The following is a 27,734-nucleotide window of genomic DNA, read 5'->3' as shown; positions in this document are numbered from 1 at the left end:
TGTGGGGGGGGGGGGGGGGGGACAACATGTTTTTTAGGGTGAGAGTTTTTGGTTTTATTCAAAAACATTTTTAAGCAAGGGTATTTATGCGTGACTTCTTTTATTTGGTTAACTAGGGATTTGTTTCTTTTTTGTTTGTAGTAATGGAGTAGTTTTGTTAAAGATAACTACACATGATACTTCACGTGAAACTAATATCAAGGACAAAAATTGATATGGAAAATTGTGTTTAAAAGAAGAGATGAGTAATAATGAGATAAAACCAAATGAAGTTTTTTTTTTCCTTTTAAAAAAAGAAAAGAAGAGCTTTTCATTAAATACATTTTCTCTTCTTTTTCTTGTTTTATTGATCTAAATTTTAGACTAATTAATGTCTTTCTTTTTAATCCTTCTATAAAAAAAAGTGTTTGAAATACAAAAATAGAAAATGAGTGTGAAGCAGAGATTAGAAACTGAAAAGTGATTTTTGAAATTGATGATAAATGATGATGAAAAAGGAAATATTTTTTTTATAGAAAAGTATAGATTATTTTAAATTGATTCAAAGAAAGTTATTTTAAGATGAATATATATACAGAATATATATGTATTCAAGCAGAATATATATGTATGGTACTTCTCGTAAAATTTATATCACGATAACAAATTATAATAGTAATTATTTTTTTCTACAAGTAGAACACAAGAATGAAAATAAAATAAAAAAGACGAAAATAAATAAATATAATTGTCATCTTTTCGATTTTCATCTTCATATTCTTTTCCTTTTTTTCGTTATCGATCTAACATTTCAAATTCAATATCTTTCCATCTCGCAATGTTTCATTTTCTAATTCTTCTAATCCTAGTGTATGCAAAAAAAAGTTCCTGAAATACAAAAATAAGACATGAATGCAAAACATAAACTCAAACATAATTTCTGAAATTAATAGTAAATCGTAATGAAAAAGAAATTAATGGAAGTATTGTGATGTTGATGGTAGATTTATTTAAACATATATACTTTTATAGTATCTATTATTATTATTTTCAATTTAGTATTTTCCTTTTTTGGCTATTGAACTGGGAAAAAGGAGAGGGACTTACTAAGTGAGATCGTAATAGAAAAAAAAATAGCAATGAAAATTAATACTACAATAAAAATTGACGTACTAAAAATTAAAAAGAAGAATGGTTTAAGAATGAAAATAAAATCAAAAAATATATCTTTGCCACATTTCGATCCTACATCTTTGTATCTTCTTAAGTTTTTTCTTCTTATTATTAATGTAAATTTTGGATTAATATCTTTATAAGTTCTTAATCCTCTATTTTTATAAATAATTCTTTTAATTCTTCTTTATATAAAAATACAATATATTAAAAATAAATGTGGAGCATAAATTGAAAAATAATTTGTGAATTAATGATAAATGATGATGAAGAAAAAATTAATTGAGGTATTTTGATATTGGTGGTGGATTTATTTAAACGCAAATACTTTTACAATTTTATTACTATTTTCTTGTTTAACTTAGGTCTTACTATTTTTCTAGGGTTTAGGAAGTGGAATGAACTTGCTAAATAACTGATAGAAAGAAAGGACGGCGGCGGTCATGCATGGTACTTCTCGTAAAATTAATATTATAATAAGAATTGACGTGACAAAAAACTTTTTATTGCGGAAGAATTTGACTAAACCAAAAAAGGAAATAATGTATCTTTGTCACCTTTTAATTCTCCGTCGTCACATTACCATCTTTTTTAAAAAAAATCTCATTGTCAATCTAAAATGAAAACATTTGATCATCTATATTTTGAATGTCCAATCACAAGGGCATTAGGGAGAAGACTATGTCACTAGATGGGGATATATAGGATCATTCAAGACTGTAATGTTGAGTTGAAATGGGTGTGTATGATAGCTAGGAGGAAAACATGAAGAGTTGAAATTCCACAAAAGAGGGATAATCAACTCCGTAATTAAATATCGATCGAAACTTGAACCCTTGTATAGGTATGCAATTTCATAAAGCACAATAATTGAAATAGGTAGTCCGTGCTGTATTGGTATCAGATCTATTCTCATTTTCCGATCTTTCCATTTTTTTGATCCATTTCTTGGGTAAAGTCTTCCAACTATATTTGAAAATGAATTGGTTATCCATAAAGAGAAAGAAAATTTTCTTCTAGTTCCGCTTCTTGCTCTTCCAATTCAGAAAGACTTGTCGGAAATCACCGATTGGGTTGGTCCGACCAACAAAGGCATGAGACTTTTGGGCATTGATTGGGTCGAGCTAGGCTACCTTTAAGTGTAGCTTTATATATATACATATAAGAAGCCAAACAAAGAAATATGACAACAAGATCTCCAATAGTTTAATGGCAATCCTTAGGAGGCGCTAGATGAAATTGAGTTTGTACAGTTAATTCTTGATGTATTCATAGCTTTATGTAGGAGTTTGTTTTATGAGAGAATAGGTAATCAAAAACCCTATTTTGATTTGTAAGTATACTTTTGAATATTGATGCAAAATCTAACTTTAACCATTAAAAAAAAAAAGTCGCATAAAAATGAAATGCTTCTTTTTTAAAACAATTCTTTTGATATTGAGATATTTTTTTATGATTGCATTATGACTTTTTTATGGTAGTGTGAATGGAGATAGAGTGATATGTGAATATTTATTATAGCTAAAACTTATTTTTGTAATAGTGTAATTAATTCTATAAATGTATTTTAGTAAAAAATGAAAATAAAGTCATGCTAATAAAAAAAAATGTTTTTTTTTTTTTTTGTATATTGAGATGTACCTTTGAAATACTCAAAAATCAATGATCTCCCTATCCAATGTTACACCAAACTCAAACTAGGTAGGAAATATTTTCTTAAAAAATGTTGTTAAATAATTCTTTTAATTCTTCTTTATATAAAATGTGTCTAAAAATACAATATTTAAAATATAAATATATGGAGCATAAATTGAAAAATGATTTGTGAATTAATGATAAATGAGGATGATGAAAAAATTAATTAGTATTTTGTTGTTGGTGGTGGATTTATTTAATCGTAAATACTTTTTCAATTTTATTATTATTTTTGTTTGACTTAACACTTACTGTTTTTAGGGTTCAGGAAGTGGAAGGAACTTGCTAAATAACTAATAGAAAGAAAGGACGGTGGCGATCATGCATGATACTTCTTGTAAAATTAATATTATGATAAGAATTGACGTGGCAATTTTTTTTTATTGCGTAAGAATTTGACTAAACCAAAAAAGGAAATAATGTATCTTTGTCACCTTTTAATTCTCTGTCGTCACATCTTCTTCCTTATTTTAAAATCTCATTGTCAATCTAATGAAAACATTTGATCATCTATATTTTGAATGTCCTGTGGGTTTTTAAGAAATTTAATCTTTTCATTGTGCTCGATATTATGGGTTACTTACTCCCAGGATCAAATGGATAAACCTATAAGACTCGATTTTTATGTGTATGAGGAACTCCGTAATAAGTTGGATGAGCATTACGTAGAACCTCACTATTTTTAAGGCACATTTTTGCATTTAGGGGCAAGCTTTTAGGAATTACACGTCTTTCTTATTATTTTTTCATGTGTTAGCCAATTGATATTGATTGATATTGGCATCTTATGGCGCCTAGAAGGTTTTTCTGAAAAAACATTATGAGGACCTTCGTAATGAGTTGGGGGAGCATTACATATAGTCTCACTATTTTTAAGACATATTTTTGCATTTAGCCCGACTTTAAAAATTACGCAATTTTTTTGTTTTTTCGTGTGTGTTAGCCATGGATATTGGCGTCTTAGGGCGCCTAGAAGGTTTTTTTGGAAAAACTTTATGATGACTTTCGTGATGAGTTGAGAGGCATTACGTATAGTCTGACCACTTTTTTAAAGCAATTTTTTGCATTTAGGGGTCAACTCCTAGAATTACACAACTTTTTTGGTTTTTAGTATGTGTTTACCCATGGATATTGACACCATATGGCGCTCAGAAGTACTTTCTGAAAAAACTTTATGAGGACCTCCGTAATGAGTTGGGGGGAGCATTACGTATAGTCTCACCATTTTTAGGTATATTTTTGCATTTAGGGAACATCTTTTAGAAATTACGTGACTTTTTTGTTTTTTGAGTGTGTTAGCCCATGGATATTGGCGCCTTATGGCGCTCGGAGGATTTCTGAAAACAATTATGAGGACCTCCGTAATGAGTTGGGGGGAGCATTACGTATAGTCTCACCATTTTTAGGTATATTTTTGCATTTAGGGAACATCTTTTAGAAATTACGTGACTTTTTTTGTTTTTTGAGTGTGTTAGCCCATGGATATTGGCGCCTTATGGCGCTCGGGAGGATTTTCTGAAAAAACATTATGAGGACCTCCGTAATGAATTGGGGGAGCATTATGTATAGTCCCACCATTTTTAAGGCATGTTTTTGCATTTAGGGGCCAACTTTTAGGAATTACGCGACTTTCGTGGTTTTTCGTGTGTGTTAGCCAATGGATATTGGCGCCTTATGGCCCTCAAATTTTTTTTTGAAAATATTTTATGAGGATCTCTGTAATGAGTCATGGGAGCATTACATATAGTCTCACCATTTTAAGGCATATATTTGCATTTAGGGTCAACTTTTAGAAATTACGCGACTTTCTTGATTTTTCACGTGTGTTAGGCCATGGATATTGGCGCCCGAAAGGTTTTTCAAAAACACTTTATAAGGACCTCTATAATGAGTTGTGAGAGTATTACATATAGTCTCACAATTTTTAAGGCATGTTTTTGCATTTAGGCGCAACCTTTTAGAAATTACACATCTTTTTTGTTTTTTCATGTGTGTTATCCCTTTGATATTGGCGTTCGGAAGGTTTTTCTGAATAAACTTTATGAGTACATCCGTAATGAGTTAGGTGAACATTACATATAGTCTGACCATTTTTAAGGCATATTTTTGCATTTAGGGGCCAACTTTTAAAAATTATGCGATTTCTTTATTTTTTCATGTGTGTTAGTCCATGGATATTGACGCCTATAAGGTTTTTTTGAAAAAACTTTATGAGGACATTCGTAATGAGTTGGGGAAGCATTACGTATAGTCTCACCATTTTTAAGGCGTGTTTTTGAATTTAGGGACCAACTTTTAGGAATTACGCGTCTTTTTTGATTTTTCGTTTGTGTTAGCCCATGGAAATAGGCGCCTTATGGCGCTTGGAAGGTTTTTCTGAAAAAAACTTTATGTAGACCTTCGTAATGAGTTGATGGAAGTATTACGTATTAGTCTCACCATTTTAAGACATGTTTTTGCATTTAGGGGCCAACTTTTAGGAATTACGCGACTTTCTTGAATTTTCGTGTGTTAGCCCATGGATATTGGTGCCGTATGACGCCCATATGATTTTTCTGAAAAAACTTTATAAGGACATCTGTAATGAGTTGGGGGAGCATTATGTATAGTGTCACCATTTTTAAGGCATATATTTGCATTTTAGGGCCAACTTATAGAAATTACATGACTTTCATGATTTGTCATGTGTGTTAGCCCATGGATATTGACAACTTATGGCGTCCGAAAGTTTTTTCTGAATTTATTTTATGAGGGTCTCTGTAATGAGTTGGGGGAACATTACATATAGTCATACCATTTTAAGGCATATTTTTGCATTAAGGGTGGTCAACTTTAAGAAATTACGCAACTTTCTTGGTTTCTTGTGTGTGTTAGCCCATAGATATTGGCAACTTATAGTGCATAAGGTTTTTCTGAAAAAACATTATGAGAACCTCCATATTGAGTTGGGGGAGCTTTATGTATAGTCTCACAATATTTTTAAGACATGTTTTTGCATTTAGTGGCCAACTTTTAGGAATTACACGACTTTTTTTATTTTTCGTGTGTGTTAGCCATAGCTATTGGCGCTTTATGACGCCCATAAGATTTTCTGAAAAAAGACTTTATGAGGACCTTCGTAATGAGTTGGGGAGCATTACGTATAGTATCACAATTTTTTAAAGCATATTTTTGCATTTCGAGGCCAACCTTTAAGGATCATGCGACTTTTGTAGTTTTTCGTATGTGTTAGCCGATGACTATTGGCGTCTTATGGCGCTCAGAAGGTATTTCTGAAAAAACTTTATGAGGACCTCTGTAATGAGTTGGAGGAACATTACATATAGTCTCACCATTTTGAAGGCATATATTTGTCTTTAGGGGCCAACTTTTAGGAATTACGCAACTTTTCTTGATTTATCACGTGTGTTAGCCCACGGTTATTGACGCCTTATGGCGCCCGATAGGTTTTTCTGAATTTTTTTTACGAGGACCTCTGTAATGAGTTGTGGGAGTATTACGTATAGTCTCACTATTTTTTTAAGTCATGTTTTTGCATTTTGGCGCAACCTTTTAGGAATTATGCGTCTTTCTCTTTTTTTCGTGTGTGTTAGCCCATTGATATTGGCGCCTTATGACGCCCGAAAGGTTTTTCTCAAAAAACTTTATGAGGACCTCCATAATGAGTTGGGGGGGGGGGGGGCATTACATATAGTCGCACCATTTTAAGGCAATTTTTGCATTTAGGGGACAACTTTAAAAAATGACGTGATTTTCTTGGTTTTTCGTGCGTATTAGCACATGGATATTGGCGCCTTAAAGCGCCCGAAAGGTTTTCTTGAAAAAACTTTACGAGGACCTCCGTAATGACTTGGGGGAGGAGCATTACGTATAGTCTCACCATTTTAAGGCAAATTTTTGCAGTTAGGGGCCAACTTTTAGGAATTACGCGACTTTCTTGATTTTCGTGTTGTTATCCCATGGATATTGGTGCCTTATGGTGCTCGAAAGGTTTTTCTGCAAAAAACTTTATGAGAACCTCCATAATGAGTTGTGGGAGCATTACATATAGTCTCACCATTTCTAAGACATATTTTTGGACTTAAGGTTTAACTTTTAGGAATTACACGACTTTTTTGGTTTTTCATATGTATTAACCTATGGATATTGACCTTATGGCGCCTGAGCGGTTTTTCTGAAAAACTTTATGAAGACCTCCGTAATGAGTTGGGGGAACATTATGTATAGTCTCACCATTTTTAAGGCATGTTTTTGCATTTAAGGGCCAACTTTTAGGAATTACGCGATTTTTTTAGTTTTTCATGTGTGTTAGCCCGCAGATATTGACGCCTTATGGCACATGAAAGGTTTTTCTTAAAGAATTTTATAAGGACTTTTGTAATGAGTTGGAGAGTATTACATATAATCTCACTATTTTTAAAGCATATTTTTATTTTTACATTTATGAGCCAACTTTTAGGAATTATGCAACTTATTTTATTTTTCGTATGTGTTAGCAAATGGATATTGGCGCCTTATACATCTGTAAGGTCTTTTGAACAAATTTTATGAGGACTCCCATAGTGAGTTGGGGGAGCATTATGTACGGTCTCACCATTTTAAAGACATATTTTTCCATTTAGGGGCCAACTTTTAGGAATTATGTAATTTTATTTTTATTTTTCGTGTGTGTTAGATCATGGATTTGGTGCCTTTGAAATTTTGATACCATAATTTTGATATTCGGTTTTTAAAAATATTATACCATTACCAAACTGATTTAATTCGGTATTGTTCAGTATTTTGAAGTTTGGTTTTGATATTTTGTGGTATGATAAATCAGTTAGCATAGTTTGTTCAACATCGACTAAAATATACTTGTAAATTAAAATGTATACCATATATCATACCAATTATCATAATATTAAAAATTACAATATCAAAAGTTTCGATATGGTATGATAATTCGATATATACCATATCATGCCTTTCCCAACTTCACACTCTCATATCAAGTGTTCCGTTCTTAATGACCTAAATATGTATGATATACTATCTAACCAACTCTCTCTAAATCTTTTTTGATCAAATATTACACATTACGGATCTAAATTACTCAAATCCATGACTCATAAACGTCTATTCAAACTGTTCACACTCTCTCGTCTAGTATCATATCTTTAATGAGCTAAACATATATAATATATACTATATATTTGGGAGTGCTTTACCTCTCAATGTGCAACTTTCCGATGTGAATTCATATTTAAACGGATTGTAATGTAAGTACCAAACACCGAATGAGAAATCAAAATAAAAAATAATATATATATATATATATATATATAAACCATCTAATCAACTCTCTCATATTCTTTACGATCAAATATTAAGCATCATGAATCTAAATTAATCGAAACCGATGGATCTTTGGACACATCAAAGTAAACAATGGATCTAGTAGAAACTGGCCATAAAAATACCCTGGAGACCAGTCAAACACCATTTTTATTTATTAAAAAATAAAATAAAATTAAAAAAACTCCACAAAACGACAAAAAGAAAGGTGATAACTATTCCATACATCGCATGTGTACTTACACCTCTTTCTTTTCACCAATCATCGAAAAGTAAGTGTCAGTCAGTCCTACGTGGAAGCATTTTATTGGTTAATAAATTAGATGCTCCGAGAATAACGAATCCCGCTAAGAATTTTATTTTAATATTATTTTAATATTTATATTTTTCTCCGAAGAAGACGTAAGGATTTCGAGAATTTTTCTGGGTCTGGGTATTTTTTATTTTTTATTTTTGTTTTGAATTTTTTGGGTTCTTGGGAAATTCATAAGAGTTTTTTTTAGATATATATAGTAAGAAACACGGGTTATATGTGAAAAAGGGGCAAAAAAAAGTTTGATAAATCTAGGGTTTGAGTGATTTGGGGTTTTTGATTTGTTGGAAGCTATGAGGAAGAGGCTTGATACCAGATTTCCTGCTGTAAGTTTCACTTTCGCCTTTCTATTCAGTTTTTTTATTTGGGTTTTTTATGTTTTGGGTGTTCTTGATTTTCTATGTTCTATATGGGTTTTTTTCTCCCTTTTTTGGTTGTTGAATTGAAAAAAGTAACTGGGGTTTTCTTGGTTTTGGTTTATTAAACAGTTTTGAGCTTTTTGTGGGATAAAGCTTTGAGCTTTGATGTTTTGGTGGTAGTTATAAGGCTATTGAATGAGTAGAACTGACAAATTTGTAAGGTTAAAGGTATGAATGGGTTTTTCTTTTCCCTGGGTGGTCTTGGTTTTGGTTAAAAATATAGGTTTTTGGGTGTTCTTGTAAATTTGAAAGTTAGGAGCTTTTAGTTCTGTTTTTGTGGGAATAAAGATTTGAGATTTGATGTTTTGGTGATAGTTATAAGGCTATTGAATGAATAGAATCGTTGAATTCTTAAGTTTCAAGGTATGGCTGGGTTTGGATGTCTACTATTTATTTGTTGCTTGTAAATTTGAAACTTTGGATCTTTTTAGACTTGTAAGTTCCTTTTTTTTGGGGGTGGGGAGTGGGGAGGGGGAGAGGGCGATAAAGCTTTGAGCTTTGATGTCTTGGTGATAGTTATAAGGCAATTGAATGAATACAACCGTCTAATTTGTAAGGTTCTAGGTATAGCTGAGTTGTGTGTCAACTATTCAGTATTCATTGTAGGGTGAAAAGGTGTAGCTTGAATATGATTTCTTGTTTGGCTCCTGGGAGTTGCCTTGTTCTCATTTTAGTTTTTTTTTTTGTGGGAATGAAGCTGTGAGCTTTGATGTTTGGGTGATAGTTATAGGGCTATTGAATGAATAAAATGGTCAAATTTGTAAGGTTCAAAGTATGGCTGGGTTTGGATGTGTACTTATTTTATTATTGGTTGAAAAGTATGACTTCTTGTTTGGATCCTGGGAGTTGCCTTGTTTTCATGTTACTGTGTATTTGCTTAGTTTGGTTGGATGTTAAAATAGGTTGAGTACTAGATGAGGTGCCTCACTAAAGAAAGAAAAAAATGTGTTTGGGTATCTACCATTTTATTGTTGGTTGAAAAGGTGGAGCTCGAGTATGACTTCTTGGTTGGCTCGTGGGAGTTGCCTTGTTTTTCATGTTACTCTGTGTATTTGCTTAGTTTGGTTTGGATATTAAACAGGTTAAGGTTGAGTACTAGATGAGGTGCCTCACAAATGAAAGCAGAAAGAAGAAAAGAGAACTCATGTTTTCTTGTTTCTTGGAGTTGAGGTACATGAAGTATGGATTTTTACTCTTGAAAATCCAGCGGTTAGGTCTTAATAGTAGACGAAGAAATCTGATCTTGCCTAAGCCGTCAGTCCTCTGTGGTATGTTTTGAACATATAGTAAGTTGTTTGTGATAGTTACTGGACCATATCTTTGCCCGCATTTTTTTAACCTTCTACTTATTTGTTGAGAGCAAAAACTGTTCTTTGAAGTTGCAAAAAGTAGTATTTTTTTGGGGGACAGAGGTAAGTAACAACAATAACAATAACAAACCCAATGCAATCCCACAAGTGGAGTTTAGGGAAGGTATAGTGTATGCAGACCGTACCTCTACCTTTGAGAAGGTAGAGAGGCAATTTGGGGAAAAGTAAGTACAAATTGTAAAATTAGTTCTATAACTGAAATTCACCTAGACAGAGCTAGTACAAATTGTAAAAGTAGTTCTATGACTGAAATTCGCGTAGGCAGTGCATTTAAATAGCTTTGTTCCATGGAGAAAGTCTGATGTTTCGATTTAATTTTTAAAGCAAGTTTCTAATTCAGGGTGCTTGTAAAGAGTTGTACTTACCTGGTTGGAGAGGGTATTTGGTATGCATGAATTTAGAACTGGTAGTTGCAACAACAACATACTCAGTGTAATCCCACAAGTGGAGTCCGTGATGGTGGTGTGTATGTAACCTTACTTCTACCTTGTAAAGCATATCAAAATCAGAATGAAAAGGACATATAGTAGTGAAGAACCATGCCAAAAATAATGAGACAAAGCCAATAGCGATAAGCCAAAAACAAATAATACGATAACTGAAGCATTGGAAACAACAAGTAATAATAAACTTAAAATCGAAAAACAAGATTGTAGGAGAGTGATGTTAATAAGACAATGCTTGACCTCTCCCCAATACTATAATACAAACTAATTGTGGGAAATGGGCATATGCATGCAACAAATGTGTATTTGACCTTTTTTTGTGGATTGCCTGTAATTTAGTGCGGTCTGCCAGTCTGTATATTTCATGGTTTAACAGTATGTCGTCCTGATGTTTGTTTCAAGGTAAGAACTATGGTGATTGGAATTTGAAATTTAGATCTTGCTATTGCTTTTAGAAGTTATGTATGTTAACATCTGGACGGAAATGAAATTGCTTAGTCTCATTGACTATTGTTACATGAAGTTATCGTCTCTGTTGATTAAGTTGCTGAATCGAAGATTGTAACTGTTCTAATAACTCATTGTCATTTGTTTGCAGGCTCGGATTAAAAAGATTATGCAAGCTGATGAGGATGTGGGGAAGATTGCGATGGCTGTTCCTCTTTTAGTCTGTAAGTCCTATATTTCAATGAATTTCTTTTTGCATTTGGTTCAACTGATTTAAGATCTGTTTACCTGTATTCATTCCTTTGCTTCTTGGTATCTATTTTTGTGTGGTTCATTTTGTTTATCCTAACTCGTGTTTGTCAACGTTATATTCAGCAAAAGCTCTTGAACTCTTTCTGCAAGATCTTTGTGACCGTACATATGAGATCACCCTCAAGAAAGGAGCAAAAACAATGAATTCTTTCCATTTGTAAGTTTAATTTACTGTTATGATATTACACATTGTATTAGGTCTCTGGTTATCAGCTAACTTGGTCCCTCTACTTCACAGGAAACATTGTATCCAGAGCTTTAATGTGTTTGATTTCCTGAAGGATGTAGTGAGCCGGGTTCCTGATCTAGGTGGGTCAGATGCTAGTGCTGAATCGGCCACCAAAAGAAGGTTAGAAAATTGTACTTCCTATGATTTTTTTTTCTTGCCTGTGATGGGTTTCGGGGCAGTGAATTTGTATCATTAACGGCAGACTGTTTGCTGATTCAGGAAAGTTGCTGAAGAAGATGATCATGACAGTGATGATGATGCCAAAAGGAATCATGCGGTATGGAGATTATTCCTTTTTGATAATGTTGGGTTTAAACTTGATTAAAATTTCAGAAATAGGGATAGGTTGAGGCATAATTACTAAACGTAGCGGTACTTTGGATAATTACCAAATGCAGAGAGTGTTTTTGAAATTCACTCTGTATCAGTGATACAACATAAGATATGGAACAAATTGTTGCATCACTGATAAAGAGCAAATAATTGCATCACTGATACAAAGCGAATTTCAGAAACTATTGTATCACTGATACAGATCAAAATTCATAAACTGTTGCATCACTGATACAGGGCGTGTTTGATTTTTCTTTTTTGAACTCTCGCTGTGTTTGATAATAGTGTATTAGTTTGTCTGGTTAAGTAACTATTCCTTTAAATTTTGGGTTTTCCATAGATAGCCCATTTGTTTAAACATTGACCAAGCTACAAACTGTTTACATCAAATGTTGTATGTAATCCGATTTCTTCTATGTATTTGTGCTTCCTGTATAATAGTGCCTTTTTTGTTGAAATCACAGAATGAGACTGCAAACAACAGTGGTACTGGGAGGGGACGAGGCAGGGGTAGGGGCAGAGGCCGTGGTAGAGGTGCACGAGCAGTAGAGAAAGGTGACTCCAATGTTCACAGCGAGAAACTTGAAGACCCTGCTGCTGATGTTTCACATCAAAAGGATGATGAGAAGCAAAAACAAAATGATGAAAGAATGGTAGACTATGTAGCAGAACCAGCAGTAGATTCAAAGAACATTTCAGCTGCTAAATGCTCCCCAGAAGTCGTCGCTCCTGCTAGAAACTTCGATCTCAACATAGACTTAAATGAGAGTGTGGAATCCACACCAATGCCATCTGAAGTTCCTTTGTCATCAACAGCAACACCAGCACCAGCACCACCGCCTCCTGAAGTGAAGCATGAGGAAATCCCTGGATGGTCCCTGTCCGAGATGGAAAAGATGGCCATTGATCCAATTCAATTGGCCAACTTAAACCAAGGGTTAGACGAGGAAGAGGAAGATTACGACGAAGAAGGATAGGTATTGTTATTCTAATGTGTTTAGAGCAGTTACAACTCACATACTACAAGTAGACAGGCTTGTTCTTCTAGTCTTTTTTAGGAATTTTAGTTTAAATGTAAAAGGAAAAAGGGCATCATTGTGAATGAAGCTCAGGTTTTTATTTTAGTTGTGACTTAGGTATCTGTATTTATAGTCTTGTGTATTGTTCATCAACAAACATCTTAGGAAAAACATGTACAATTTCTAACTTCTAATTCAGAAATATATATTCTAGGTTGGAGGTTACATTAACACCTTGTTTGGATGATTGTTACCTATTGTATTACTAGTTTAAATACTATGTTTGATTGTTAATTAAATTATATTATATTGTATCGTTTAAAATCTATCATTACATAGACGAAAAGTAACGATTGATTTGGTGTTATTGCATTGTTACTTTATATTTTCTTCTCATTTTGTCTTTTACTTGTTATTTAATAATTTTATTTTGTCATTTATTGTACTTTTTATAGTATTTCTATCTCGTACTTTACTTTTCTTTTTGACTTATCATTCAAATTATTAATATATGATATTTTATTATGTAACAGGGAGAAGGATACAATCTATCCACACTGTTTCATTAAAACAATACATACTCTGAAATAATAACTAACCACCCTCCAAATAAAGCGTTAGTGTTCTGAGATGTGTCAGAATTTGCCAACTTAGTTACTAACATTCTTAGATATTTCTTTATTAACTTGGAGATCAATTTGAAAAAGTTTTTGTGCGTGTTGTCAAGCGTCTATTATGTAAATACGTGAATCATATAAACTATATTACTTTTTTTAATAATACATATCAACTTCAATTGGAACAAGTGTGTCATTTTATGACTTATTCTAGGTAATGCGTATAAATAAATGAGGTAATTCCTATATTTTAAGTGGTTAACTTATTTAAGACCTCATTTGTTTCGTTAAAATTTAAACCTCTACAGCTGAATATTAAAATTTAATATTAAGATTTGAATACTAAATAGTTTTTTTTTTCCAACACCTGAATGTACAAACTTGTTTTTATTTAAAATCAATAAATTCAGATTAATTTATACTATATCAATAATTTTTTTTAAAACAATTATATGACAGTAGAAAGTGGTAGTTGTAGGATAATGATAATGGTGATGGTTGTGGGTGATCAAATATGACGATGACTGACAATAGTGATTAATAATAATTGTCGATCATAGTAACTGGTGGTTATAATTAATAATTGTAGTGGACGATATGGATAGTAAATGATAGTAGTGAATGATAACGACAATTAATTATTGTTGAAATTTGCTTTAAGTTACTGCAGTAACTTTTAGCAAAATAAGTTATTTAGTTTGAAATAAATTTGAATTTTGAATTTTAGTTAGTTTGTTTATGTTGTTGAGATATTTTAGGTTGTTTAGATTTCCAATTATGCAAATTATGTATTTCTTGTTGGCTATATAAAGCCCCTCAATGCTTAAGAAAATTATTGAAATCAATTGAAAGCTATTTCAATCCATTGAGAGAAATTTTCAATCTTTTTGTGCTGCCCCATTTTTAAAAAACACCAACAATTATATATAGTAATGACTAGTTATGACAATTATCGATAGTGATTGATGATTGTAATAACGATAGGCGATAATGATTCATGATTGTGACTATGTGACTGTAGTAATTAACTATAGCTATAAAACTTAAATGTTGGAATGGGAGGTAGCAGTTACCCTATGATATCAACTGATGTACGCGCAAGCTGACCCCTCCACCATGTTTAGAAAAAGGAAGTTTTCCCCTGTCAGTTGTCTTTCGATTTTTGTTACTACCGATTGTTTCTTGTGCTTTGGTTATCACCTTCTTTTTTTGTAACAGATGTTCTGTAATGCTTCATCATCTACTATATGTTATGTCTTCTTTAATTAGGTATGTTCTTTGTTATACGTTACTTGAGCCAAGGGTCTTTTGGAAACAATGTATATATGTTCGCTGTGGCTAAGCTGCTAAGCAGACAAATAAATGATCCTGTTTCTGTTATTGTGGTCTATCTCTGTCTATCTATCTGTCTATCTGTCTGTCTGTAAAGGGCTTATATTTTCGCGAGCCATCAACATTTGTGGGTTGCCATTCACATCAAAATGTCTATCCGGGGAACTTGCTCGTGGTCTTCTTATCCAGGTACCATACGCCACTCTCTTACGATTAATTCGTTCTAGTTTTGACGTTTAACATATGTTTCTTGTATTATAGATCCACAAGCTGAAGCTTGATGTTGATGAGTGAGTTAGTGTTACTCATCTTGTCCTAAAGATGAAACAACTTGAAGTTCAAGTGCTTCTGGTTTCCTGATCTGATCTCTGTATTTTCTGTGTCAAAATTTGGACTCTGAGGCAAATGGTGATCTTTTTGGCGTACGTTGATAGGCGATGTGACCATCTCATCTAAAAGGTTAAGTTGTTAGCAAAAGCATATCTTTATTTGCTTAATTACTTCCTCAAGATGCGGTTCTTTTTTATAGGTCAATCACGCGAAGAATCTTTTTTAAAGGGGAGCCTTGGTGTAACTGGTATGATCTCTTGGGCACATATTCGAGTTGTGGAAACAATCTCTTTGCATAAATGTAAGATATGACTACATATAATAGACACTTGTGGTCTGATCCTTCCCAGAACCCCCGCATAACTGGAGCATAGTGCACCGGATTTCAATGATTTACTGATCTTTCCCATCTTATGATTCATGTCATGACATGATACGAGAGCAGAAGGCAGAGGAAGGATTATTTGAATTAAAAAACGACCGCTACTTTTGAAGATTCGACACACACACAATATTTGACTTTGGTGTGGTTTTGATTAATTCCAAAGATTAACATTTTTTCTATTTTCCTTAATCAGTGTCTCGAGCTTGAACTATGAGAATAAAGTTGCTTTTCGTAGAGAGTGTTTTACTCCCAAAGTGGAATTTGCATACCGGACTCTGAATTAGTCCGGCCCCATAGCGGGTACACTCCTAGAAACAAAGATTTTTCACATCGCGATTCAGTAAGAAATTTGTGTTATAAAACAGGACTTTCACACTCATTTCAATAATATCATCTTATTAGAAAAATGTATGGCAGGAAACATATTTTTACTAAAATAGTGAAATTTTTCCTAATTTTTCTATATGAATACATCACTATTTTCCCCTTTCTCACCCAATTCAATCAAAATATATGTATATATAACCACTAAATATTTTTTAGTAATAAAATAATAATTTCTTTTTAATAATTGATATTGAACACCGAATGAAAAACAAATTTCATGCCGGACTCTAAGGTTGGCATCTTTGAAACCTTAATCATCATTTGATCCATTCCAATGGTTGTATGGGTGAATTTTCCTCGTGCTATGACATGTACATATATTATAATATAATATAAATATGTATATAATAAGAAGGGCAAATCTATTAAATTTAAACTATTGTTAACGAGTAATATTATTTAAACTATTGTTAACGAGTAATCCTAATATAGGCAAATTCTTAAGGAACAAGTCAGATGAAGAAAAGTCCAAAAAAGACAAAATTTTAAAAAATGATTCCATCAAAATCAACCTTCTTTCAATTGTTAACACTTGGACTTAAAATTAAGGAAAAAATGAACCATTCTTTGTATACTAATTAACACAATTAGTCTTAATCACAAAACACTTGGTTTTCATTCAGGTTGGTTTGGATGAGTTTATTTAAATAGGTTCTTTTTTTAGGTTAAGATATAAAATTTATGATCGAAGGCAAATTCAGAATTTGAATTTTATAAATTTGAGTTCGAGTAACTATCCTAACTCGTCTGATTGTTTTTTTTTTGTTATTTAATGAGTTCAAATTCTTTGTACTTGTTTAATGATAATTTTTTTAAAAAACAAATTTATATATTACGAGTATGAGAAATAAAATATAAGGAAAATTTGTAGATAAGAAATAGGTTTTTTTCATTTTTGACAAGTCAACCAAACTTAATTACGTACGCTAGTCAAAATATATACATTGATGATGTATATGAGATATATGTTTATACTTGAAGTTTACAAAAGTTATACTTAATAGCTATTTTGTAAACTAGATCATGGAAAAAAGATATTCAATTGTAATTATCTTTAATAAAAATATTGCTTTATTTTGTTTTTCATCGGTGTCCAGTATCTGCATTGGAGCCCGACTATTCCGTATACACGGCACTCGAACTCAAGACCTCTGGTTAAGGGAAGAGTGGATGGGAGCATCCCCATCCGCTGCACCACATCTTTTGGTTGTAAAAATATTGCTTAATTACTCTATAGTTGACATTCTACAATACTCAATATTTTTTTTAATGTTATAGAAATATTACAAAAACTTCATATTGCTTAGATAAATTCTTCAATGTATTTATTTTTGTCATTAAAAGGACATCTATAATACTTATATATTTAAGATTTTGTTCTTAAATCATCTATTAAAAAAAATAAAAAAATATTCCAACACAAGGAAGTGGAGTGTTGGATATCGTAATAAAATACTTGTTCACAAAATTAAATTTATGTCTGTTGTCGTAAGGTTTCGTTTTTCGTTTCATTGTTAATTTTTTTATTTCTATCTATATATTATTCCGCTCTCGACTTATTGGTCATGACTAATGTAAACGAACTCCTATGGTGATGAATATTTCACCTATAAGAGTATCATGCATCTTATAATTGTGTGTTTTTTCTGTTATGTGATCCAACAATTTATGTGTAACTTATGGTCCACGCCTCCTATTTATTTAGGATGAACGGTGTGAATTATGATTCGATCTAAATATTTAATTCTGTCACGATGCTCGGTTGACTTAAAATGAAAACATGACAAGACAGTGAGATGAATTGTGAACATTTATTAAAACATATAGTTGACTACACTAGCTTTATATTAAAAGCAAATGGCAGAAAATTAAAGGACATAATATTCTTATATTGATTATTCAAGTCTACACTCAATTCCCTAAGGTCACAAGAATTATGGTTGAGTACAAATTAGAGTTATACATCTATTAATTATGTTGATTTTGATATATGAGTATATATTATATCACTCAGAAGCGTATCCAGGGGAGTCACCGGATTCACGTGAATTCATGCTCTCCTCCCGAGATCATATATAGTAGTGTTATATTTTTAAAAAATTATTGAAATATAGATATGTGAATCCACACTCGGAAATCACATAATGCCGAGAATGACTGGGTGTACCTCTCTACGTGAGGTTAGAAATTTGAATTTTATATTTATCTTGTTTTATTTTTCTTTCTAAAATTAGATAACACTTCTCTAAGTGGTAATTAGTAGCACTTTTGGCATTTTAATATATATATATATATATATAAGAATTAATTTTGGACGTATAATATTAAAATTTTAACGTTTTCAGTAGTAAAAATCTAAATGTCAAACCGATCAAATTTATATCTTAGATCAACCTTTTTGTAATAATGCACCCATCATCAAAAAATCCTGGATACGCCTCATTTTATATGATTTTAATATTCTTATGTTCTAATGGAGCATAATCTAAGGATTGGAGTTTAATTAATTTCGATAATCACGATCCTTTAGCAAATTAGTGTTACTTTTAATATCTAGCAAGGGGTTCATCCGAACCTCCTTTGTTAGAAAATTATATTGTATATATAGTCAAAATTAGATTTATGTATTTTTAGCAAATGTTGAATTTTTTTTGGCTTCTTTGTGTGGTTGCTCTTTTTGACTCCCTCTGTTTCATATTACTTGACCTTTGTTGACCTACAAACCCCTGAATAAAGGTTAAATTAGAGGTTTATTTTACTAAACCAATCTTATTAATAATGTATTGAAACTCTAAATTTGACTATACTACTATTTTATATAATTACAACATTAAGGGTGTTATGAAAAAAAATAATAAAACTCTCTTGATTTATAAAAATAGACAAGTAAATTGAAACATCTATTTTTAATATAGAAGTCAATTAAAATGAAATGAAGGTACTATAATACTTCTTGAAACACTATTAGAAGTGTCATATTTTATAATAACTTTATTTTATTTGCAATGACCATGATAGTGATAATATAACAACCAAAATATTTTTTTCATACAAAAGATAGTATCTAAACATATTAGTACAAAGTTTGACTTTACTTGGATACAACAATTATATTATTGTCGCTCTGTCCTAGCTTTAGTGGATAGAGTTACCTGATATTTGTTGCTGGTGGAAGGTGACAGATATCTCGTGGAATTAATTGAGGTGTGCGAAAATTGACCTGAACACCATGATCATCAAATTTTCTTTTAGAATCTTCCAACAAGGGAAGTATGAGGATTATTAGTATGAAAGTATCAAATATATAGTTGAATGGTTCAACCATGTATACTAGGTAAAAGTTTGAACATTTCTAAAACACTTTCAAATTTGACAAAAAACAAATATTGATGACTTATTCCATCTTCTTAACTAGTCAATTCCCTCTCTATAAATACTCAAACATTGTGCATTAACCAATATCTAAGTTCTTCAGTTGATTGACTTGTCTGTCGTTTCTTGAAATCTCTCTTCTGATTCAAAATCGTTGTGTAACGTGTATCATTCTGTTTCAATCAAAAAATGCTTCTTAACATGGCTCTACTCCACTTGATGATACTAATATGTAGCTTGTTTTCAGTTTCGTCGTTACAATTCACAGCAAAATCCATTGCTAATGCTACTACCATAACCAAACCTGGCTGTGATAGCAAATGTGGGAGCTTAACTGTTCCATTTCCTTTTGGTATTGGTAACGGAACAGGCTGCTCGATTGATCCTTCATTCGATATCACTTGCAACGTTTCGTTCAATCCTCCAAAGGCTTTTCTTTCTGGCAAAGATATTGAAGTGGTTGATCTCCTAGATGAGCATATACTTGTTAAGAACAATGTTGGGAGCAGGTGTTATGATCAAGCAGGGGCGTTGATCAATGATGACTCGATAAACTTTAGCTTGGGATCGACGTCTTTCTCCTTCTCTGATCTCAATAGTTTGATGGTAACTGGCTGCGATGACTTAGCTATCATTCGCGGCTATGAAGGGAGGAACTTTACTAGTGGATGCATTTCACTATGCGCGAAAAAAGAGGATATAGTTGATGGATATTGCTCAGGAATCGGATGTTGCCAGACTTCAATCCCAACAGGTTTGAAGAGTTTTGTGAGTCTAACAAGGAGTTTGAATAACCATACAAATGTGTCTTCTTTTAACCCGTGTGGCTACGTGTTTCTTGGTGAGCCTGATAAGTTCATTTTCAAGAGCTCGGATTTGTCAAATTCGAGTTTCAGGAACAAGGTTATAGAGGAAGTCCCTGTGGTGATTGATTGGGTTATTGGCAATGGTAGTTGTACTGTGGCTAAGAAATCAGCAGATTATGCTTGTGGAGAAAATAGTGTTTGTGTAGATTCTAAGACAGGCCTCGGAGGTTATCGTTGCAGCTGCAAACCGGGATACCAGGGTAACCCTTATATCAGTCCAGGTTGCATAGGTAAGACTGAATGCATATTTTGAACTTTTTGTGTTCGAGTTTGAAATTGTTGTGCTTGTTTAGTAAAGTTTGAGCCAAAGTTATTGTGTTCGAATGATGTTATATGTGTTGGTTAGTGTTGCATTTGAGCCGAGGGTCTATCAGAAACAACCTCTTTGCGTTCTGATGTTTGATTAATTGACAGATATAAATGAATGCGAGAACGAGAATCCTTGTGATGGGATATGCAATAACTTTCCTGGAGGCTACAGCTGCACTTGTCCACATGGTCAGATTGGTGATGGCAAAAAGGACGGCCACGGTTGCATCCCTAAGAACTCTAAATCACCCATCCTTCAACTCTCACTCGGTACGTCTACTCTGTGTGTCCAATCAAACACCTTCATATAAAATGAGAAAGGTTAAGAGTATACTAAAGTTGCACTTTCATTGCAGGTTTGTGCTTTGGTTTTCTGGCTTTGGTCATCAGTGCAACTTGGATATACTTAGGCATCAAAAGAAGACGACTCATAAGACTCAGGGAAACGTTTTTTCAGAAAAATGGTGGATTGATGCTCACGCAGAAACTCCGATCAAATGAGGGTGGTATACAGTATGCAGCTAAGATCTTTACAGCAGCAGAACTCGAGAAATCAACCAACAACTATGCTGAGGATCGTATCCTAGGCCGAGGTGGTTATGGTACCGTTTACAAAGGTGTCCTTCCGGACAAACGTGTAGTTGCAATTAAAAAGTCTAGAACAATGGACGTCAGCCAAATAGAATTGTTCATCAATGAAGTGATCATTCTTTCAGAAGTCAATCATCGAAACGTGGTGAAACTCTTGGGGTGTTGTTTGGAGTCTGAAGTGCCTCTACTAGTCTATGAATACATTTCCAAAGGTACACTCTATGACCATATTCATGATGGTGGAGATCAAACGCGTTGGTTTTCATGGGAAAATCGATTAAGAATAGCGTCTGAAGCTGCTGGTGCACTCGCGTATCTACATTCTGCAGCTTCTACACCTGTAATTCATCGAGATGTGAAGTCTACAAACATTCTACTAGATGAGAATTACACCGCAAAGATATCAGATTTCGGGGCTTCTAGATTAGTGTCATTGGATCAAACTCAAGTGACTACATTGGTTCAAGGAACTTTAGGTTACTTAGATCCTGAATACTTCCACACAAGTCAATTGACAGAAAAGAGTGACGTTTATAGTTTTGGCGTGGTTCTTGCAGAGCTCTTAACAGCGCGAATGCCACTAGATACTACAGCATCCGAACAAGAGAGAAATCTAGCTGCATTTTTCGTTAGGTCTATTAAGGAAAATCGATTGTTTCAAGTACTTGAGTCACGTGTGGTTCGAGAAGGAAGTTTTGAGCAATGTCAAGGTGTTGCTGAGCTCGCGAAGAGATGTTTAAGGTTAACGAGTGAAGAAAGGCCTACGATGAAAGAAGTAGCCATGGAGCTAGAAGGACTAAGGAAGTTCACAAAACATCCATGGTCTAAAACTCAACAATGTCAAGATGAGGAGAGTCTTGGATTAATTACAGAACAAACATTGGACCTTTACGCGATCAATATGAACACGAACTTCATGTCTAACGGAGAATTCTCAGGACAACAGAGCTTGGATAGTCGGATGATGTTACAAATTCATAGTCCCCGGTGATCCATTACTTGTGTAAAGCCTGCATTTGTGTGTCCTAACTTGTATGTTGCAGAATGTACTTCATTATGATTCATCAAATCCGTCCAAGTTTGGCCTAGTCATTGGTTCGCCTATTTACTAGCTCAACTCATTAAAAGACTAGGTTGATATGTTGCAGAATGTAAATCCCCTTATTATTTTGTTGTTTACAATTTAACTTGTATAAATTAGTGTATAATTCCACATTTTTTGAATTTTGAGCATTTGGCATAGTTCAATTTTTTTTCCGTATAATTCAACTTTTGACATTATCAAACACATTTATTTAGAGAGAGGCAAATCAATACGCAAATTTTCTAGCAAACGAAGGACACTAAACATTTAGATTTTTTTCTTCTAATGATTTAAGTGGTAGTGCTTTTAAAAGACTTTTTAAAGCTTTTTCCTACTTAGTAAAAAATATAATCCACATTTGATATGTTTCCATCAAATTTATAGCTATAAAAGTTATACTATGAAAAGTAAATAAGAAAATTAAATTATATCTATTTTTACTGATAATTTTTATGGATATAATATACAAAATTCATCATTCATAACAACCGACAAAAAAAGTTTTGGATGTTATCTACGAACCACAATTCACCCATGGACATCAAGAAGCCACCTCACCAATTTCCAAATAGCTATTTTATGATAATGATGTTTGATTAAATAAAAAATAAAATTTGAAATACTAAATAAAAAATCAATTCAAGAATTTTGTTTAGGTATTTAATATATCATCCACATACCCCACCCCCACTCCCTTTCAAATAATAGAAGAAGGAATAATCTTTTTAATCAATGGATATTTGATATTCATATTGAGTCCAACTAAAATTGAATTTGTACCGAAAAGTCCTATATTGGGAAGTAAAACAATCTCTAATAAAAACAATATTGTATTTAAGAAAATTTGAATTCAAGAGATTTGATTAAAAAATGTTTACCACTTCAGCATGATCCCTCGTTGTTAGATGAAGGAATGGTTCAATCTTCCATCATTTCATAGCCAACCCCCCCGCCCCCCTTTCTTCCCTCGCCCCCATATACACCCCTCTCAAACCCACCATTAATACAACTCCAAATTTCCTTCTCCCAGTAGTACACACTCATCAAGATTCAATACAAATGTCTTCTTCAAAATTTGAACCAAATGATGACATACTTGATTTTGTAATCAAGAAAGCAAATGGACTAAAAGGCCTAGTAGACACAAACCTTGAAATTATCCCAAATCAATGCATTCAACCAAAAGAACAAAGACTAGACAAGTCCCAAATTGATAATCAAGAATCAATCCCAACAATTGATTTATCAAATTTTGATGATTTAAATGTTGAAAAGTCAATTCAAGAAGCAGCAAGCAAGTGGGGTTTCTTCCAAATCATCAATCATGGCATCCCAATTGAAGTTCTTGAAGATTTGAAGGATGCGGCACACAAATTCTTTGAATTGCCAGCTGAAGAAAAAGTTAAGTATCATAAAGAAAAAGTTAGTCCTGGTGAATCTGTGTTTATGTTTTGGAGTGCTATTGGTGAGAAAGATGAGAAAGTTTTGGAGTGGAGGGATAGTATAAAACATGGTTGTAATCCACAAAAATGATAGCAATCTTTGGCCTCCTCAAACAAGGTAACTTTTTGGGGTTTTCTACTCTGTGTAATCAATAGGTCACGGGTTTTCAAGTAGTATTACTTTTTGGGAGGTGCTTGACGTTTCTGAACTATCACCAACTATTTATCAAAAGATATTTAAAAACTAACTAGATTAAGTGGTTGAATACAAAATTATATCAAGATTTTATAATGGTTTTTATAACTTAAATCAAAAGTATATCGTATATGTAGGAGAAAAGTTATCTTTTATACGATTACATATCTAGTATAATCTCACAAGTAGAGTATGGAGAGGGTAGAATATACGCATATTTTACCTCTGTCTTAGCAGCATAAGGAGGTTGTGATTTTATAGACTTACGAAATATTCTTAGTGAAATTCTTAACTTTGACATTGAATCTTGAACGTTATTAGAGAAAAATTTGACCTTCCCATTAAACACTAATGCTCTTAATAAAATTCCTGAGTTTGTTATTGATTTATAGGAACCAAGTTTTGGAGTATCAAAAGTGGGTTAAACCACTTGCTAAAAAATTGCTTGAGGTGCTATTGAAGGGTCTCAATGTCAATGAAATTGACGAATCTTTAGAACTTCTCTTGATGGGAACTATGTCTATAAACATCAACTACTATCCACCATGCCCAAATCCAAGTATCGCCATGGGTTTTCGTAGACACTGCGACATGGGCTGCATAACTTTGCTCCTCCAGGACGACACAGGAGGCCTATATGTCCGAGGGACTAAAGGCAACTGGATTCACGTAAATCCTATCAAAGGTGCCTTAGCGGTTAATATAGGTGACTCATTGCAGATCATGAGCAATGATCGATACAAGAGTATCGAGCATTGTGTAGCAGTTGATTCGAGCAGGACTCGAATATCTGTACCGCTATGCGTGAATCCTAGTTTTGATAGTGTCATTGGTTCATTCCCACAAATGCTAAAAGATGGAGAAAAACCAGTGTACAAACATATTTTGTTCTCTAATTATTGGGATCATTGCTTTATTAAGAGGCCTTCTGGTAAAGCATCACTAGATTTTGCAAAAAATTGATGCTTTAATTTTCAAATTTCTTGTATGTTAATGTTTTTGTATTATAAATCTGTTATTGTAATGACGATAACTGTTATTTTATGTAACTTGCAATTTGGTGTGATCCTGTCCGTTATTTATTTATTTTTTCTTTATCTTGCCCTTTCTTATTTTAAGAACAATGTTGGGAGTAGGTGTTATGATCAAGCAGGGGTCTTGATCAATGATGACTCGATAAACTTTAGCTTGGGATTGACGTCTTTCTCCTTCTCTGATCTCAATAGTTTGATGGTAGTTGGCTGCGATGACTTAGCTCTCATTCTCGGCTATGAAGGGAGGAACTTTACTAGTGGATGCATTTCACTATGCGCGAAAAAAGAGGATATAATTGAAGGATATTGCTCAGGAATTGGATGTTGCCAGACTTCAATCCCAACAGGTTTGAAGAGTTTTGTGAGTCTAACAAGGAGTTTGAATAACCATACAAATGTGTCTTCTTTTAACCCTTGTGGCTACTTGTTTCTTGGTGAGCCTGATAAGTTCATTTTCAAGAGCTCGGATTTATCAAATTCGAGTTTCAGGAACAAGGTTATAGAGGAAGTCCCTGTGGTGATTGATTGGGTTATTGGCAATGGTAGTTGCACTGTGGCTAAGAAATCAGCAGATTATGCTTGTGGAGAAAATAGTGTTTGTGTAGATTCTAAGACAGGCCTCGGAGGTTATCGTTGCAACTGCAAACCGGGATACCAGGGGAACCCTTATATCAGTCCAGGTTGCATAGGTAAGACTGAATTCATGATTTGAACTTTTTGTGTTCGAGTTTGAAATTGTCGTAACTTGGTTAGGAATCTACGATTTGTGCTTGTTTAGTAAGGTTTGAGCCAAAGTTACTTTGTTCGAATGATGTTATATGTGTTGGTTAGTGTTGCATTTGAGCCGAGGGTCTATCAGAAACAACCTCTTTACGTTCTGATGTTTGATTAATTGACAGATATAAATGAATGCGAGAACGAGAATCCTTGTGATGGAATATGCAATAACTTTCCTGGAGGCTACAGCTGCACTTGTCCACATGGTCAGATTGGTGATGGAAAAAAGGACGGCCACGGTTGCATCCCTAAGAACTCTAAATCACCCATCCTTCAACTCTCAATCAGTACGTCTACTCTACTCTGTGTGTCCAGTCAAACACCTTCATATAAAGTGAAAACGGTTAAGAGTAAACTAAAGTTGCACTTTCATTGCAGGTTTGTGCTTTGGTTTTCTGGCTTTGGTCATCAGTGTAACTTGGATATACTTAGGCATCAAAAGATGACGACTCATAAGACTCAGGGAAACGTTTTTTCAGAAAAATGGTGGATTGATGCTCACGCAGAAACTCCGATCAAATGAGGGTGGTATACAGTATGCAGCTAAGATCTTTACAGCAGCAGAACTCGAGAAATCAACCAACAACTATGCTGAGGATCGTATCCTAGGCCGAGGTGGTTATGGTACAGTTTACAAAGGTGTCCTTCCGGACAAACGTGTAGTTGCAATTAAAAAGTCTAGAACAATGGACGTCATCCAAATAGAATTGTTCATCAATGAAGTGATCATTCTTTCAGAAGTCAATCATCGAAACGTGGTGAAACTCTTGGGGTGTTGTTTGGAGTCTGAAGTACCTCTACTAGTCTATGAATACATTTCCAAAGGTACACTCTATTACCATATTCATGATGGTGGAGATCAAATGCGTTGGTTTTCATGGGAAAATCGATTAAGAATAGCATCTGAAGCTGCTGGTGCACTCGCATATCTACATTCTGCAGCTTCTACACCTGTAATTCATTGAGATGTGAAGTCTACAAACATTCTACTCGATGAGAGTTACACTGCAAAAATATCAGATTTCGGGGCTTCTAGATTAGTGTCATTGGATCAAACTCAAGTGACTACATTGGTTCAAGGAACTTTAGGTTACTTAGATCCTGAATACTTCCACACAAGTCAATTGACAGAAAAGAGTGACGTTTATAGTTTTGGCGTGGTTCTTGCAGAGCTCTTAACAGCGCGAATGCCACTAGATACTACAGCATCCGAACAAGAGAGAAATCTAGCTGCATTTTTCGTTAGGTCTATTAAGGAAAATCGATTGTTTCAAGTACTTGAATCACGTGTGCTACGAGAAGGAAGTTTTGAGCAATGTCAAGGTGTTGCTGAGCTCGCGAAGAGATGTTTAAGGTTAACGAGTGAAGAAAGGCCTACGATGAAAGAAGTAGCCATGGAGCTAGAAGGACTAAGGAAGTTCACAAAACATCCATGGTCTAAAACTCAACAATGTCAAGATGAGGAGAGTCTTGGATTAATTACAGAACAAACATTGGACCTTTACGCGATCAATATGAACACGAACTTCATGTCTAACGGAGAATTCTCAGGACAACAGAGCTTGGATAGTCGGATGATGTTACAAATTCATAGTCCTCGGTGATCAATTACTTGTGTATGGCCTGCATTTGTGTCCTAACTTGTATGTTACATTCATGAAAATATGATTCGTCAAATCCGTCCAAGTTTGGCCTAGTCATTGGTTCTAGTAATACGATTCGTCAAATCCGTCCAAGTTTGGCCTAGTCATTGGTTCGTCTATTTACTCATTTCAACTCATTAAAAGACTAGGCTGATATGTTGCAGAATGTAATTCCCCTTATTATTTTGTTCTTTACAATTTAACTTGTATAAATTAGTGTATAATTCCATATTTCTTGAATTTTGAGCATTTGGCATAGTTGATTTTTTTTTGTACATTTTAACTTTTGACATTATC

General features: G+C 33.5%; 2 protein-coding genes and 1 pseudogene across 5 annotated transcripts; all 3 read left to right on the top strand.

Annotated features, from left to right (window-relative positions):
* Positions 1 to 8,599: 8,599 nt before the first annotated feature.
* Positions 8,600 to 13,303, top strand: LOC102591286 (dr1-associated corepressor). Of its 4 annotated transcripts, none has more exons than XM_015303109.1 (7): positions 8,600 to 8,823; positions 8,986 to 9,084; positions 11,331 to 11,403; positions 11,555 to 11,648; positions 11,730 to 11,840; positions 11,940 to 11,997; positions 12,518 to 13,303. In XM_015303109.1, exons 2-7 carry the CDS (start codon positions 9,052 to 9,054, stop codon positions 13,028 to 13,030), a joined length of 882 nt encoding a protein of 293 aa, XP_015158595.1. In that variant the 5' UTR covers positions 8,600 to 8,823; positions 8,986 to 9,051; the 3' UTR covers positions 13,031 to 13,303. The 4 variants fall into 4 exon arrangements, with proteins under 4 accessions (XP_015158595.1, XP_006340356.1, XP_006340357.1 ...); XM_006340295.2 differs by lacking the exon at positions 8,986 to 9,084 and adding an exon at positions 9,998 to 10,086 and having other exon boundaries at positions 8,666 to 8,823; XM_006340294.2 differs by lacking the exon at positions 8,986 to 9,084 and having other exon boundaries at positions 8,602 to 8,823.
* A 6,279-nt stretch (positions 13,304 to 19,582) lies between these two features.
* Positions 19,583 to 27,700, top strand: LOC102596489 (uncharacterized; annotated as a pseudogene).
* LOC102590589 (feruloyl CoA ortho-hydroxylase 2-like) lies at positions 23,317 to 25,053 on the top strand. Its single transcript, XM_006340292.2, has 2 exons — positions 23,317 to 23,905; positions 24,376 to 25,053. Exons 1-2 carry the CDS (start codon positions 23,856 to 23,858, stop codon positions 24,944 to 24,946), a joined length of 621 nt encoding a protein of 206 aa, XP_006340354.1. The 5' UTR covers positions 23,317 to 23,855; the 3' UTR covers positions 24,947 to 25,053.
* Positions 27,701 to 27,734: the final 34 nt, after the last annotated feature.

The sequence above is a fragment of the Solanum tuberosum genome, unplaced genomic scaffold (genome assembly GCF_000226075.1).
Source record: "Solanum tuberosum cultivar DM 1-3 516 R44 unplaced genomic scaffold, SolTub_3.0 scf00017, whole genome shotgun sequence".
Classification (NCBI taxonomy): Eukaryota; Viridiplantae; Streptophyta; class Magnoliopsida; order Solanales; family Solanaceae; genus Solanum; species Solanum tuberosum.
This window is presented reverse-complemented; position numbering and strand designations above follow the sequence as displayed.

Excerpts from the sequence above, each read along its gene's own strand:
- LOC102591286 (XM_015303109.1), top strand. The coding sequence starts at position 9,052 with ATGAGTAGAACTGACAAATTTGTAAGGTTAAAG. Across the intron at positions 11,649-11,729 it reads ACAATGAATTCTTTCCATTT|GAAACATTGTATCCAGAGCT; the intron begins GTAAGTTTAATT and ends TCTACTTCACAG. Across the intron at positions 11,841-11,939 it reads GAATCGGCCACCAAAAGAAG|GAAAGTTGCTGAAGAAGATG; the intron begins GTTAGAAAATTG and ends TTGCTGATTCAG.
- LOC102590589 (XM_006340292.2), top strand. The coding sequence starts at position 23,856 with ATGGTTGTAATCCACAAAAATGATAGCAATCTTTGGCCTCCTCAAACA. Across the intron at positions 23,906-24,375 it reads CTTTGGCCTCCTCAAACAAG|GAACCAAGTTTTGGAGTATC; the intron begins GTAACTTTTTGG and ends ATTGATTTATAG.